The sequence below is a fragment of the Rhopilema esculentum genome, chromosome 11 (genome assembly GCF_057945365.1).
Source record: "Rhopilema esculentum isolate cy_ngs chromosome 11, ASM5794536v1, whole genome shotgun sequence".
Classification (NCBI taxonomy): domain Eukaryota; kingdom Metazoa; phylum Cnidaria; class Scyphozoa; order Rhizostomeae; family Rhizostomatidae; genus Rhopilema; species Rhopilema esculentum.
Window position 1 is genome coordinate 10,032,182 of NC_142825.1, and position 13,426 is coordinate 10,045,607.

The 13,426-nt window shown below is 35.3% G+C and overlaps 1 protein-coding gene across 6 annotated transcripts in view; it reads left to right on the forward strand.

The window, feature by feature from the left end:
* The window catches only part of LOC148958988 (potassium channel subfamily T member 1-like), a 91,270-nt gene that overhangs the window by 62,164 nt on the left and 15,680 nt on the right, over window positions 1-13,426 (forward strand). For all 6 annotated transcript variants that reach the window (XM_089111587.1, XM_089111585.1, XM_089111586.1 and 3 more), the window contains 9 exons: window positions 161-220; window positions 1,094-1,165; window positions 8,382-8,465; window positions 8,929-9,023; window positions 10,210-10,390; window positions 10,823-10,984; window positions 11,630-11,766; window positions 12,317-12,380; window positions 13,146-13,254. In XM_089111587.1, the coding sequence (XP_088967713.1) occupies window positions 161-220; window positions 1,094-1,165; window positions 8,382-8,465; window positions 8,929-9,023; window positions 10,210-10,390; window positions 10,823-10,984; window positions 11,630-11,766; window positions 12,317-12,380; window positions 13,146-13,254 (964 nt within the window). The remainder of the gene's footprint in view (window positions 1-160; window positions 221-1,093; window positions 1,166-8,381; window positions 8,466-8,928; window positions 9,024-10,209; window positions 10,391-10,822; window positions 10,985-11,629; window positions 11,767-12,316; window positions 12,381-13,145; window positions 13,255-13,426) is intronic.

The following is a 13,426-nucleotide window of genomic DNA, read 5'->3' on the forward strand; positions in this document are numbered from 1 at the left end:
TTGTTAAAATTGAACTGCATTTTCAATTAAATTGACGAGCCTTTTAAGATCTGATTCAAATATTGCGAATTTTCGCATTAATTTTTAATTGATTTCGTATTTTGCATTTTTTTTGCAACTTTCATGTATCTGCATTTTCTCGAAAAAATTTTTATTTTAGACTGCAGTTGCCATATTTAGCATCTTTGATGCAATTCTCACCGGATTTCTGTCATACAAAGTTAGTAAAATTCTATGCTTTTGGAAAAATAAAATTGATCTTCTGTGTACACACTTTTGGCATTTCTCCTCTATTTATAGCCAACCGTAAAAAACCAAATGGCTAGTCTTTGTAATTTTTTGCGTTTTCAAAATTTGACTAAAGACTAGTTATGGCCTTTATAGCTGATGGAAACTAGTTATGGCATCAATATACACTTACTATCACCTATTCCAGTGGTTATTATCTATCGCTGGTTATGTTGAGAGATGTTTTTTTGAATATATCCTTGCCCAGAAGTCAAGAGAAATCTTCTCATAAGAGACAACATCTAATATTTCTATGTGTTAGTAGTTTATAAAGATATTCTAATTGGTAATAATTGAAAGTAAGCAAAGAACATTTGTTTATAGCATCATTTTTTCAATCGTTACTAAGCATCAAATGTTCATAAGCATCATGGCTAAATTTTTAGTTTACTTTATAATAAAATTTTACACATAAACCAATCAAAATCGATGAATTAAAATTCTTTGATTCAAATAAATTCAACAATTTAAAAAATTTGTCTTCAATGAGTACTTAAATAATAACCATTTTCTTCAAATTTTTCTCGTCAATAATTGACCAATACGGCGTATCTTATCCATCAGAAAATTAGATACTAATTGCTTTATTCTCTAAAACCCTCGTATGGGTCGTCATTACCCTGGGTACCAGAGCCACATAAATTCGAGAGCGGAAATAGAGTATAGAAGTGGAGAAGCGGAGGAGCGTTCTTTCGCTTCTCTGCTTGGCATTCTGTTTATGCGCTCGAAATTTTGTGCCTCTGGTACCCAGGGTATGGTCAATAGGCCATTGCAAATACCATATGATTTTTGATATTTTATGCAGGGCTCTCTTCTTGGCGCGATCGGGAGGTACATGATATTAGAAATATTAACTGGTCTGCCCTTCATCATTTCGGTGAGTTTCTTCCTCTAATTACACGGCTTAATTTATTACACATTCTTACTCATTTTAGATTTTGGCATATTTTAATACTTAATTTGCTGTTAATTAGATAATATCAAACAGCTAAACTTTTCAGCAACAAAATTTTAAGAAAAAGCAGTAGAATATTGAAACATACTAAAAGTTTTATTTTCATCCAAGTCGCTAAATTGCAAAAATGTTACCTATAAAAAATCACAAATAAACATCTTGGTGTACGAAGCAATCGGTGATCAGTTGTCTCAGTAGGCAATTTGAGGAATATTGGGACAAATTTTCTCATTCGGTTTTAACGATATAAGGGCAACAAATTTCAAACAGTTTTAGTTTTAGACAGAAAAACTGAAGTTTGTTTGTAGGCTAAAGAACAAAACCTGGTTGTTGTATAGCATTGATGTGGACAGTAAAGACACATAATTGATTTTGCATTTATTTCGATAACATAGCAGAACATTACAGCATTAAAGCAATAAGCAATTTATAGATACCAGCTGACTCTCCTTGCATTCATTAAATTGACAATTTTACCAAACTGCATACTACGTTTCAATATCTGAGCTTACATGGAAGTGTACTGGTAACTACACAATGCGGTTGCTATGTGTGTAACCTATTCCCAGAAGTTGAAGCGTCGATCTATTTGTTCTCATAAGTAGCTGCCATATTGGCTATGGGCTGTGAGAAATCATTGGTAAAAATCGCACCGAAAAACGGAAACATATCACATAGAAGTAGTTTTCTCTCGACATTTTTCAGAATAAAAACTCGGATAATGTCCAATTTTTTTAAGAAAATTAGATATCCAGATGTGGATCGAAAGTAACACGAGGAAAGAAAAGAGCGTTTGATTGGTTCCTTCTTTGACCAATTGCAGCTGCTAACCTCTTACCTAGTCGAAGAGTACGAGAGAGAAAATGAATGTTATCTGTCTACATAGGTCGAGATCGTTTGTTTGTTGTAGACAGATTCCAAAACGCCTAAACAAAGGACATCAACTATAATTTTAACTACTGATTTATCATTTTGGCATTTGGCTGCTAACGAATCATCGCTGACAAATTTTTGATATTTTCATGATGAAAAAATCTCCTGCTACCGGGCCCCAAGCTACTTTAATTAGAATGCAATCGTCTTCTCTCTTTTCTTTCCCGCCAAATCTCCTAAGTAATTGGGACATTTTTTATTCCTAAAGTTGCACCCTTGTGAATATATACTAGTTATTAAGATTATTAAAGAGAGAAACTTATCCGAATCTGAATTTTTCTTATCACCAGTCCTTCACTCATCCTTCATGTTTGCTTCTGGTGCTCTCACAATTGAGCTGTTGCATTGCTCTGAAACCCTACTTTTCGACTTCGTAAAGTATAAACAGAATAGCAAGGAGGAATTTCAGTTTCGGAAATCAGCGTTTGATTTCATGCAAAATGTGGTTCCATTTTATATTTATGTGTGACCCATTTCCTTTCCTGTTTGTTTGCTATTTGACTCAGGGCTCTCCTTCCCATTGAGCTCTCTTGGGTTTTCACTCTATTGACAAACTATCTTTTTATATAAATATTGATCCTATTTTCACCGCCTACTACAGTCCTTGTCAGTATAATTTCCTGACTTTTCAATAATTTTGCATTTTTAATCAAACATGGTTAAAGTTGTATTGTATCCTATTATATTTTGCGAAATCGGTTTATCGCTGAGGAAAGTTCATAACATGCTGCACATAAATTGCAAAGTCTACTACGAGCTGAAAATATTGCTAGTCTTGCAAAGACTGAAAATTGTTGATTCGGAGAATTTTAATTTTACGTGCTGCCGATCTGTCCTGTTGTTTTTTATGAACGGTACACTAAGTCAGGCATACTTAACGCACGTACGAGCTATACATAATGCTAATTGAATCCTGGTTGTTTATGAAAGTGGCAAGGTTCTATAGGCTAGTAACGGCGGCTCTTTAACTTCCTCTTTGAAATATTAATCATGTTTACAGTCCAGCCTAGTGTGGTGCTTGTTTGAAAGAAGGTTGACTTGCGTCAGACATGAAAAATTGCATTTACACTCTAATCATCGCGTATAGATCAAGCTTCTACGTAGACGACTTTATCATCAAGAAACAACAATAGCTTTTGAATTTTATGAATAAAGCGACAGATAATGTGGAACCAGCAGAAGCACGCAAATCGAAGAATTTTTCCTTTAATTGCAACGATATGTCAGCTGTCATCAAATCTAACTGCAAACTGTCATTAAATCTTCTCATAATCAGTAAAGACTCATGTGCACCAACGACCAACAGGAATGCTGTTCTGTACTTTTCGAAACATCCTTGCCTTTCTATGCAGGCATAAGCAAGGCTTTAAATAAACCATCTCTTTGTTTATTGGTATGAATACTTGAAAAGATCTTATTTTTGAATAAATTCATTATCATTCTCTTGACCTGTCTTACACTTACGCAAGCTGCAGGTATATTTACCAAACTTGCCACGCCAAGCTAATGAAATGAAGATCTTATAACACATTATCAATCTTGCCACGCCAAACCTATGAACTGAAGATCCAGTGCTTAAGCTCTTCAGTTAAGCGGCCAGAAGTGATTAACGAAGTATTACTGCTTTAATGCGCTGGCAACTATTTTCAGGCACGTTGCTTACATTTGAATCATCCCACTCATAAAGGAGGGTAAACAAATGCTTTGTTTAAAGAGGAGGCTACTGCAGAGTGTCTGTTATTATTCTACGAGGGTCGACTCGGCTGGTGGATCACTGTCTCGATTCCTGCAGAAACCAACGCCATATTGAACAAAAATATCGCCTTGGAAAAGACACCATGCACTTTGCTCTTTTCAGTTTATTGTGTCGCTGCTTTTTGATTGGCAGTTTTTGCCTAATAAAAGCTAGCTCGGTTTGCGAGTTGAATGTTCAACCGTCTGGAGATTCGGCTTTGCTCGGAGATTACAGCTCCTGTGAACCTATCGAAGAACTATGGACGCCAAGCATTGCGATCTGTCGTGATCGTTGCCTCAGGTCAGAATTGACTTGTTTGTCCTTCAATTATAATTGTGGAGAAGCTGAGATGTATAACTGCAGGCTGTTTGGAAAATCATTGGATGCACTCGTTCGTTATAGTTACGACCATGCAAGCATTTGCAGGACATTTTCAGCAAAAGATAGCTGTGTTCACGAAGATATATCTGTGACGAGGCAGCATTTGCTAAGACGGTGTACCAACGGCTGATATTTACTGTTCATATTTAATGTTGATAGTTTATTTTACCCACAATCGATGTTCTACTATTGATAGATATTGTACCAACGGCTGATATTTACTGTTGTAACTTTATTTCCCGACAGTCGATGTTCCAATATTGATAGATATTGTACCAACGGCTGATATTTACTGTTGTAACTTTATCTCCCGACAGTTGATGTTCCAATATTGATAGATATTGTACCAACGGCTGATATTTACTGTTGTAACTTTATTTCCCGACAGTCGATGTTCCAATATTGATAGATATTGTACCAACGGCTGATATTTACTGTTGTAACTTTATCTCCCGACACGCGATGTTCCAATATTGATAGATATTGTACCAACGGCTGATATTTACTGTTGTAACTTTATTTCCCGACAGTCGATGTTCCAATATTGATAGATATTGTACCAACGGCTGATATTTACTGTTGTAACTTTATCTCCCGACAGTCGATGTTTCAATATTGATAGATATTGTACCAACGGCTGATATTTACTGTTGTAACTTTATCTCCCGACAGTCGATGTTCCAATATTGATAGATATTGTACCAACGGCTGATATTTACTGTTGTAACTTTATCTCCTGACAGTCGATGTTCCAATATTGATAGATATTGCACCTGAATTTGAAAACTCACTGACTGTCTGCACATTCCTTCGGTTAATTCTTACATATTTTATTGTCTTTGGATTGCAAGTTATTTTGAATACTGCAGCTCCTAGTTTCTCTGGAAATATTGTTCGACTTGTTAATACTGTCTTTAGTATATGTTAAGATTTTATTATAGAATAATATGCATTGAAAACTATTTTGGAGCTTTTTTAACAAGTGCTTCCTGTGTTCCTTAAAGGGTTAGCAAAGCATTCTTTAGCTTGGTTACATAGTCGCGAAATATTTTGTTTGGTTTCATTGCAAATGCGGTTTTCATTTTTGATATTGTGTGTCTTTGTGAGTGTTTTTGTGTAAGTCATGTAGGTGAACTTTGAATGTTTGGAAACAGCTTGATTTTCGTTAATGTTTAGGAAGTTTTATTTTTCAGAGGCCCGGTTTTTAAATTATAATTTTTTGTCATAAAGAGATTCTCAATACTATCGATTAATTTAAAATTTGCAAAACAAAACAAATCACCGAGGACTCCTTCTGTTATTAGAATCTAGAGATATGATAAATCCTGTGTGATCGATCTATATGCTGAAACTTCATTATCCAGTTAATAATAAAGATTATTATATGCATCTTGAAACTTTTCCTTATTGACAATTTTTTATCAAGCAGAAAACTGCTCTTCTTTACTCAAATTGGCAAAGGATAATAGCAGAGTTAATGTTCCTGCCAAAAAGCTAGATAGAATCTTTGATTCGTCTTAGTGTGTCTGAGACCCATAGAAAGCAGTTAAAAGTATGTATCAGAGCTTAACAGCCTTGTGTTTTTGAGGACAGGATTTTTTTGCAAAGTTTTTACAAGCATGCCGTTATAACTAAAAATAGTTAATTTCAATTTTCACTGGATTTTTCAATATACTATCAACATTAATTATTTTCTTGCAATCATAGACACTTGCTAGGCATTTCTGTTTAAATCTTAGGCACTTTCTAGGCATTCAAGAAAGTCCTCTCTGCGTCCGCAAATTCTGTTTCATTTCTTGAACCATAACCGAGTAATTAAAAAAACCTGCACAAGAAGATAGCAATAAACAAATCTCCTTATCAACTTTTATTGTTGTATTGTCCTCTTTCCTTTTTGCATCACTTATAACAGCATTTGTTATTTTTCTTATTTGATTTTTTTCCGTTCGAAATGCATTCATGCAAAATTTGCTTGAAAAGAGATATTGCGGTATGTGTTTTACTGCAATCTTAATCTCAAAGGACTTCTGTAAGGAAATCTTGTTTATCCGATATATGCTAGAATTAAACATGCCTAGCCAATATCAGTTTTTAGCTTCCTCAAAAATAATTATCCAAATTGGCCAGATTGTTTGCAAACATAGTTTCTTATTCTGACTTTGATTATTTGAGATGCCGAAAAACTTAGCGTAGCGTATCAAGATTTTGGCAGAAATTGTAACTGCTCACACAGTAATGAACAGTATTGTACAGATTCATACAGTCTTTTAAAAAATTTTAAAGTATCTATATTCCGAATTTAATACTGTCTAATTTTATTTAATAATAAGTGCGGTGTAGTATAATGGACTTATTTCAGATAACTATAATGTTTAACTCCACAGCCAACATTATTTTGAGGGGTATGAGGTGACAACATCATTTTTACGGGAAACAGCTAATTTTACCAAAACAGGGCTTAGGCAACTGGGCGTCCCGAAGACTTTGGGCTGGGATTATTGCAAGAGTTAGTTGCTAGCTTGTGTGGTAGCTACAAAAAATCCAGGCTGAATCCTGAAAACTTGGCTATTCCTGAATACTCAAGACCCAATATTCTTCTTGGAAACCTCCATAGAACCTTTCTCTAAAAGGTTTCCTACCTCCGAAAAGACTACAAGTAGTGACGCGGCTAATGTTTTTCGCAATTCATTTGTTTTTAGTTCTATGTTTATCCAAATATTTTCGATTTCATTGGGAAGGTTTCAACATTATACTCCTGTTTTCATTTTTGCTTCACTCTTGATCAGGCCTAGGTAAAAAATCAAACAATTTTAAAGTTCCCTGTATGTAGATTTATGTTACTGGAGATTAAGTATCATGTTGGATGAGAACCTTTCGATTATTTGACGACTCTTTATATTTACATTTGCAAATAAGCACTGAATTGGATTGTTTACCGTCTGATATCCCTGTTTGATTTAATTTCCCATCTATTGCAACACCATATGTCGGTTTATTGAGAATTTGACAACTGATCAAACATTGTGGGCCAAAGTCTTCCTCGTTTATAATTTAACGGCAATATGCGTATGATTTTATAAACAGATATAAAAGCTTTTACTTAACTTGGTTTCATTTGGTAACCATGCGAATAATAATTGAATGTGTGAACACTTCTGTGTTTAGAAATTAGTGGCAAATTCTGTAGCATATTCAAGGCTCCAAAACTGTAAGATAAATTAAAAATCGATAAAAATTTAGGAAGGTGAAGACAATTTTTAGTGCCATACCATTTAAAACGCTGGGAAAGGTCCTTTATAAAGAATTATATTTCATTCAACGAACCTTTCAGGATTCTACCGATAAAGCCATAGCCATTGCTACAACAATTTGGTTACCTGAATTTTTTCCCCTTTTTATTTTCCGAAGCCGCCCTTTTTTGTATATTGACGCATCTTCTAATATATCTCGTGAGAAAGAAGAAAATTTCTTCACTTTTGTAACTTAAAAGCCAATTTTAAGCTGTTCTCTCTAGCAGGGAAACTAATTTAGAACTGTTCTAAAAAACATTTTTCTAAATTTTATTATAGAATGTTAGATGGAAATTCAACCATATGCTACCGTCAAAGCATAACAGTGCTGCTTTTAGAAAGGGATGTTTACACACTACATCCCTCTTTTCATCTTTCCCTGTATTCTCTCACAAGTTGAGAAAATTGCTTGGATGATTGAGCTTAAAATATTACTTTCGGTCGGGTATGTTATATGACCATTGGTACTTCTGTCTTTTGTAAACTGCTTCAACGATGAAGTAGAAAACACAGAAATAGCAAATACGTCTAAAAGCTAGAAGGCTTTAATGTCATATAAAAAAAGGGTCGGCCTTGTCTTTATTTACACATTTTCAATTCAAAAAGCTTTCCCTGTTTGAATTTGAATGTTTATAAAACAAGCGATTACAGACGCTCGCATATTGACATCAAAATAACAAGAACTTTTGTAGGTGAATTTTAAGTGAATATGAAATTATATGACAAACTATGAGTATAAAAAGGACATGGAATGTCAGATTGTGTTCTACATTGCCTAACCATTAACTTTTCATTGCAGATCTTTTGGTATGATTTTCGCAATATCTTTGCATTAACGTTTTTGCATTGCTGGATTGCCAAAGACAGTGCATACAGAGTCCTGGTGAGAGACCTTACTTTGAATTTCACCAATTTTCAGAAAACAATCGCTTTTAATAATTCTATTCTTAAGGTAAAAAAGATCAAATTTGACACGGTTCAGAAGGATCAAAATTGCCTTTTGAAAAGCATTTTTAGCTCTCCCGGCCCCCTTGTATCTGCCGTGGTTATGTTTTAAACATTTTTGGCAGGAACTAAATATTTTCAAAAAAACTTTGATTCTGTAATATGCATGTAGCCAAAATTTTAGAAATTTGCAATATATATATTTATTTGTGTTAAGGTCACCAAGATATATTTATAAGAACTGATGAACAAATATTTAAAGTTGAAAAGATGAAAAAGGGAAACGTCCGTTTGTTTGAGCTTTACTGTTTTAGAGTGAACTTTCCTGCTGCAAACTAAAAATGTAAAGACATCAATTTACTTCATTTTGCTGTTACAGACATGTATTCTTCCCTTTTCAGACGGATTTACATCGAAATAGACTTCAAAACAGATCGGCTGTTTCACAGAAAGTCATGCTAGTTGCATTCAGTGTCATCTGCCTCATCTTTACAAGGTGCGTTTGAATAGATCTACGTATCTTTAGATCTGAATAGACTTATGTGTGAAATAAGTCCTAAGGCTCCATGCCTGAAAGCTGTGACAATTAAACTTCTATTGTTTACATCAGGAATTATTTCTGTAGATCATTGATTCATCAAATTTTTACAGCTTTTTACCATTTTTCTCGTGGTTTAAAACTGTTTGATAAAGTTTGATTCAACGATTCCAGCAAAAAATTTGATCACGAAATTCTTGAGAACAGTTTTCACGTTGATCAGCATATTGTTGAGATCATATTCTTGTTGAGATCATATTCTTGAGATCTTGGCAAACATTTTGTGCTTAAAGGTAAAAAGATAATTAGGCAGCCTTTCCACTAGCCTGGGTTAAAAGTTATCCGGGTTAAAAGTTATCCGTTTCTGCGTCGCGTTCCCACTAACCCACTTGAAAAACTTATAAGTTTGAAAACGGGTCTCAAAGTGGGTCAGTTTTTACCCAGGTATCTTTTGACTCACCTGCGAGTTAATGGAAACGCCGAACCCGGATAACTTTTGATCCACTTGCAACAACAGCAACGTTTAAGAATTGAGATGTCGCCAAAAATCAAAAAACAAAATCCTGGATGTCGATGTTGCTTCCATTGGCCTACAACGATAGAAATTGAAGGATTTTTGATGCAAATACTGATTTCTCTTACAAATTTTCACCCTGGATACATTAAAACCCGGCTTAGTGGGAACGATCAAAAACGGATTAAAAACGGGTCGAAGAAAAGTGCCGTTTCCATTGACTCACTTTAAAAACGGATAACTTTTAACCCGGTTTTGTTTTAACCCAGGCTAGTGGAAAGGCTGCCTTAGAAAATTGATTTTAGAGCAGGACCCACGACACGAATTTGGAAGTGGGGGAGCCAAGGCTGGCAAAAGTAAGGGGCCAAGGCTTCTTTCCCCTTTTACTGCCGCTTTAAAACTACTTGCTTTGCAGAAAAGTGGGGAGCCATGGCCACCCTCCCCCTCCCCCGGTGGCGAGGGCCCTGTAGAGCCACTCTTGAAAAAATGCATTCTCGATTCCATTCCTCGATTTCGATTAGATTTCATTGAGTCATTTTCTGAAGGGCCCGTCCTCCCTACTTCTTTGTTTGATTTCATAATTTATCTTGGTCATAAACAAAACCTAAGACTCTTGGTTCTTGATTCTAGCATCTGCGGGCTTCAGCAGCTGGAGCGTGCACATGGAAGCTGGACAATGTTCAAGGCACTCTGGTTTGTCGTTGTCACTTTCAGTACTGTTGGTTATGGTGACACTGTTCCAAAAGATACATTGTCAAGAACATGGGTTATGATTATGATTATTCTCGCATTGCTCATCCTCCCAGCAGAGGTAACGCATGCACTTAGATAAACTTTTTTTTACTTACCCCTGAAAATATAATTTCTAAACGAGGATTACAAACGGTGCCAATAGCTATCAACAGCTTTTTATAGAGGACGGTAAAATATTGAAACAGTACAGATATTGCTTTTTTGGTTTTTGTAATTTTGTATTTGTTGCTACCAAGCTTCCGAAGGTTTAGGACGACGAGAAGTTGTGCTTATCGTGTTCTGGTCCTTCCTCGATGTGATCACACCTAGTGATTCCTATGCCTAGAATAACAGAGCTGTTTTTTCGTTTTACTCAATTTCTTCTTCTCTTCATCGGATGTTTTTACGTATTTGAAAAGCCTAATCTATGCCCTTTATTGCTTTGACTAATGCCTGAACTGCAATGCAAATATGATGTGACCTATTTTCTTTTATTTTCCCTCGCTGACAGTTGGAAGAGCTGGCCTTTCTTCTTGTTTCCAAGCAAAAGGAAGGTGGTGTTTACAGCACTGCGTACGGTGCTGACAGGCACGTTGTTGTGTGTTCGACTGCCCTGAGAGCTAGTACAATGATTGACTTCTTGAATGAGTTTTATGCTGACCCAAAAATGGAGGTTCGTATAAACATGCCTTAGTTAAAGATAATTTAATCTATCTTATGTTTAAAACCATTTTGCTTCATCTTGTATTTGCAATAGTTTTTTGGTATCACAGGCAAGCAAATTGCAAATTTTACTACAAAACACAAAAGCCATACATTAATTCTATATCCTTATGATCGTTTTTGTGTTATCTTGAGATCTGAACCTACTTCATAATCTATTCTCTTGCGAACAAAAAAATGTAGGGACTAAGCCTATAATAAATATATAAGGACCAAGGTTGAGATACTACAAAGCCACATTTCCTAATCGTGTTCAACCGACATCACCAAGTGGTTGTTAAAGTATACTCTAAACTTGTTGTTACTAGCAATTGTAGCTTAAATTCGATGAAATCATGTCCTTTTCAGCTACGGCAGTTATAGAATTATTAAGTGTAGATTTTGATTATTTTTAAGTGTTAGAAATGAGATACACTGGCCTTCCTGTATTAAAACTAATGTTAGAAAATCCTAACTCTCTTTGCAGTTATCATATCCTATGTGTGTCATTGTGCAGCTTTTTATATGTGCAGCTTTTCGTCACTGTTAAAAATTGAAGGTGTTTGCTCGAAATCGATTTGACTTCTGTTCTGATGTAGTCCTCAAACATTTTTAGGACGTCCATGTAGTTTTACTTTCACCAGCCGAGTTAGAAAGCAAGCTGCGTATTCTATTGCAAGTACCGTTGTGGGATCAAAGAGTAACATATCTGAAAGGCTCTGCGTTGAATGATCAAGATCTCATCAGAGCAAGGTAACTTTGTCGCTTTTCATTCAACAAATGACTTAACGAACGAGAACTGGTATTTGAAATTCAATAAAGCATTGCAGGGAATTTAATGGATATTTCAGACAAAATTTTGACCATAAAAATTTTTCACATGAAGAATTTTTTAGATATTATTAACAGAAACAAGAATGCATCTATTTTATTGAATATTGTAGAAATTTGGCAAACTATTTTAAGAGAATTGTAAAAAGCATACCTATGAAATCACAACAAACCTTCTGGCTTGAAAATGAAATTTTTTGTGATTGTCTCCTTGCAGATCATCAAACCATTGTATATCATGCCACTCAATGTTGTCAAATCTGAAATACTGTTGTTTGAAATTTCACTTATACAAATACTGTCCTTGGGTTGTGCTCACTCAAAATTGCTAATTGAACCCATGCATGTTATAAACATTGCTTTTTGGAGTGACTTGTTTGAGGAAGTGACGTGATTTTCGGTGAATCAAATTTAATTACTAAAGCTTTTGATGATTTGAACTAAGAATTATCAGAAAGGAATTATTTTAAAGGGTCATCGATGCAGAGGCCTGCTTCATTCTTACCGACAGGGGAAATCCTGATGTCGATGTTCGGGTAAGAATTGTTTACTTTCTTTATTGTGTATTTTGTTTTTTCCACTTTTGCAACATTTAGACGTAACAACATGTATTTCGTTCCTCTCGTTTATATTATTATCTTGCACTTCTCTTAAAAGATATTGACCAGCACCTGTAGCAATTTTAAGTCATTGTCAATAGCATCGAGCAGATGAGATCAGAAGCATCGAAAATAGAGGAAAGGGCGTATTTGTATCAACACTTGGGAGATACGAACTCCATTAGTATCAAGCTTGAATAAAAACTTAGCATGTACTACAGTGCCGTCAGAACAAATTCATATTGGGAGGGGGGGCTGCCCATTGTATCCCTTCTCATTCAGTATACTGTTATAAAGGAAAGATACTACAGTTTGCGATTATTGGGGGTCTCCAGCACCCATATCCAGCAGCGGTTTTAGGGACTGCGGGGCCCGGGGCCAAAAACATCTGCGGGTCCCTTGTTCTTTACAACCTCTATCTTTTTTCTTCGATATAGGGCCCCTTTTGGCTACCATAAGTGCGAGGCTTGGAGCCATGGCCCTCCTGAACCCCCTTAAAACCACCACTGGCTATATCTTGAATGATCTTAATGATTTTACTGTTTTTAAGATTTTTCTTTTCATTTAACTTTAGTACAGGACTCTAGTGATAGCAGTGCAATTTTACACTGATAGATTATCCTGTATAAAAATTCGATTTACCTTTTTATCATTTTCTATTAGTATGCAGGTTTTTCAACTTTTTATGAACTTGTCTTCTAGGACCATCAGACAATCGTAAGGACTTGGGCTATTCAAGACTTTGCACCAGCAACTCCACTTTACGTTCAAATTCACAAACCAGAAAACAAATTTCACGTCACTTTTGCAGGTAAGAATAATGGCCAAAATGTTGGAAAATAGCTTAGCGTACAAGGCATCATGTATCCAACGCCTTTAACTTGCATTTCACAATTTCATCGCTCGTGACACAAGATATAGAATAATATTCCTTTCCAATTGTGGCACCAGCCAATAGGCTCGGGGGGGGACAAGAAAAACAG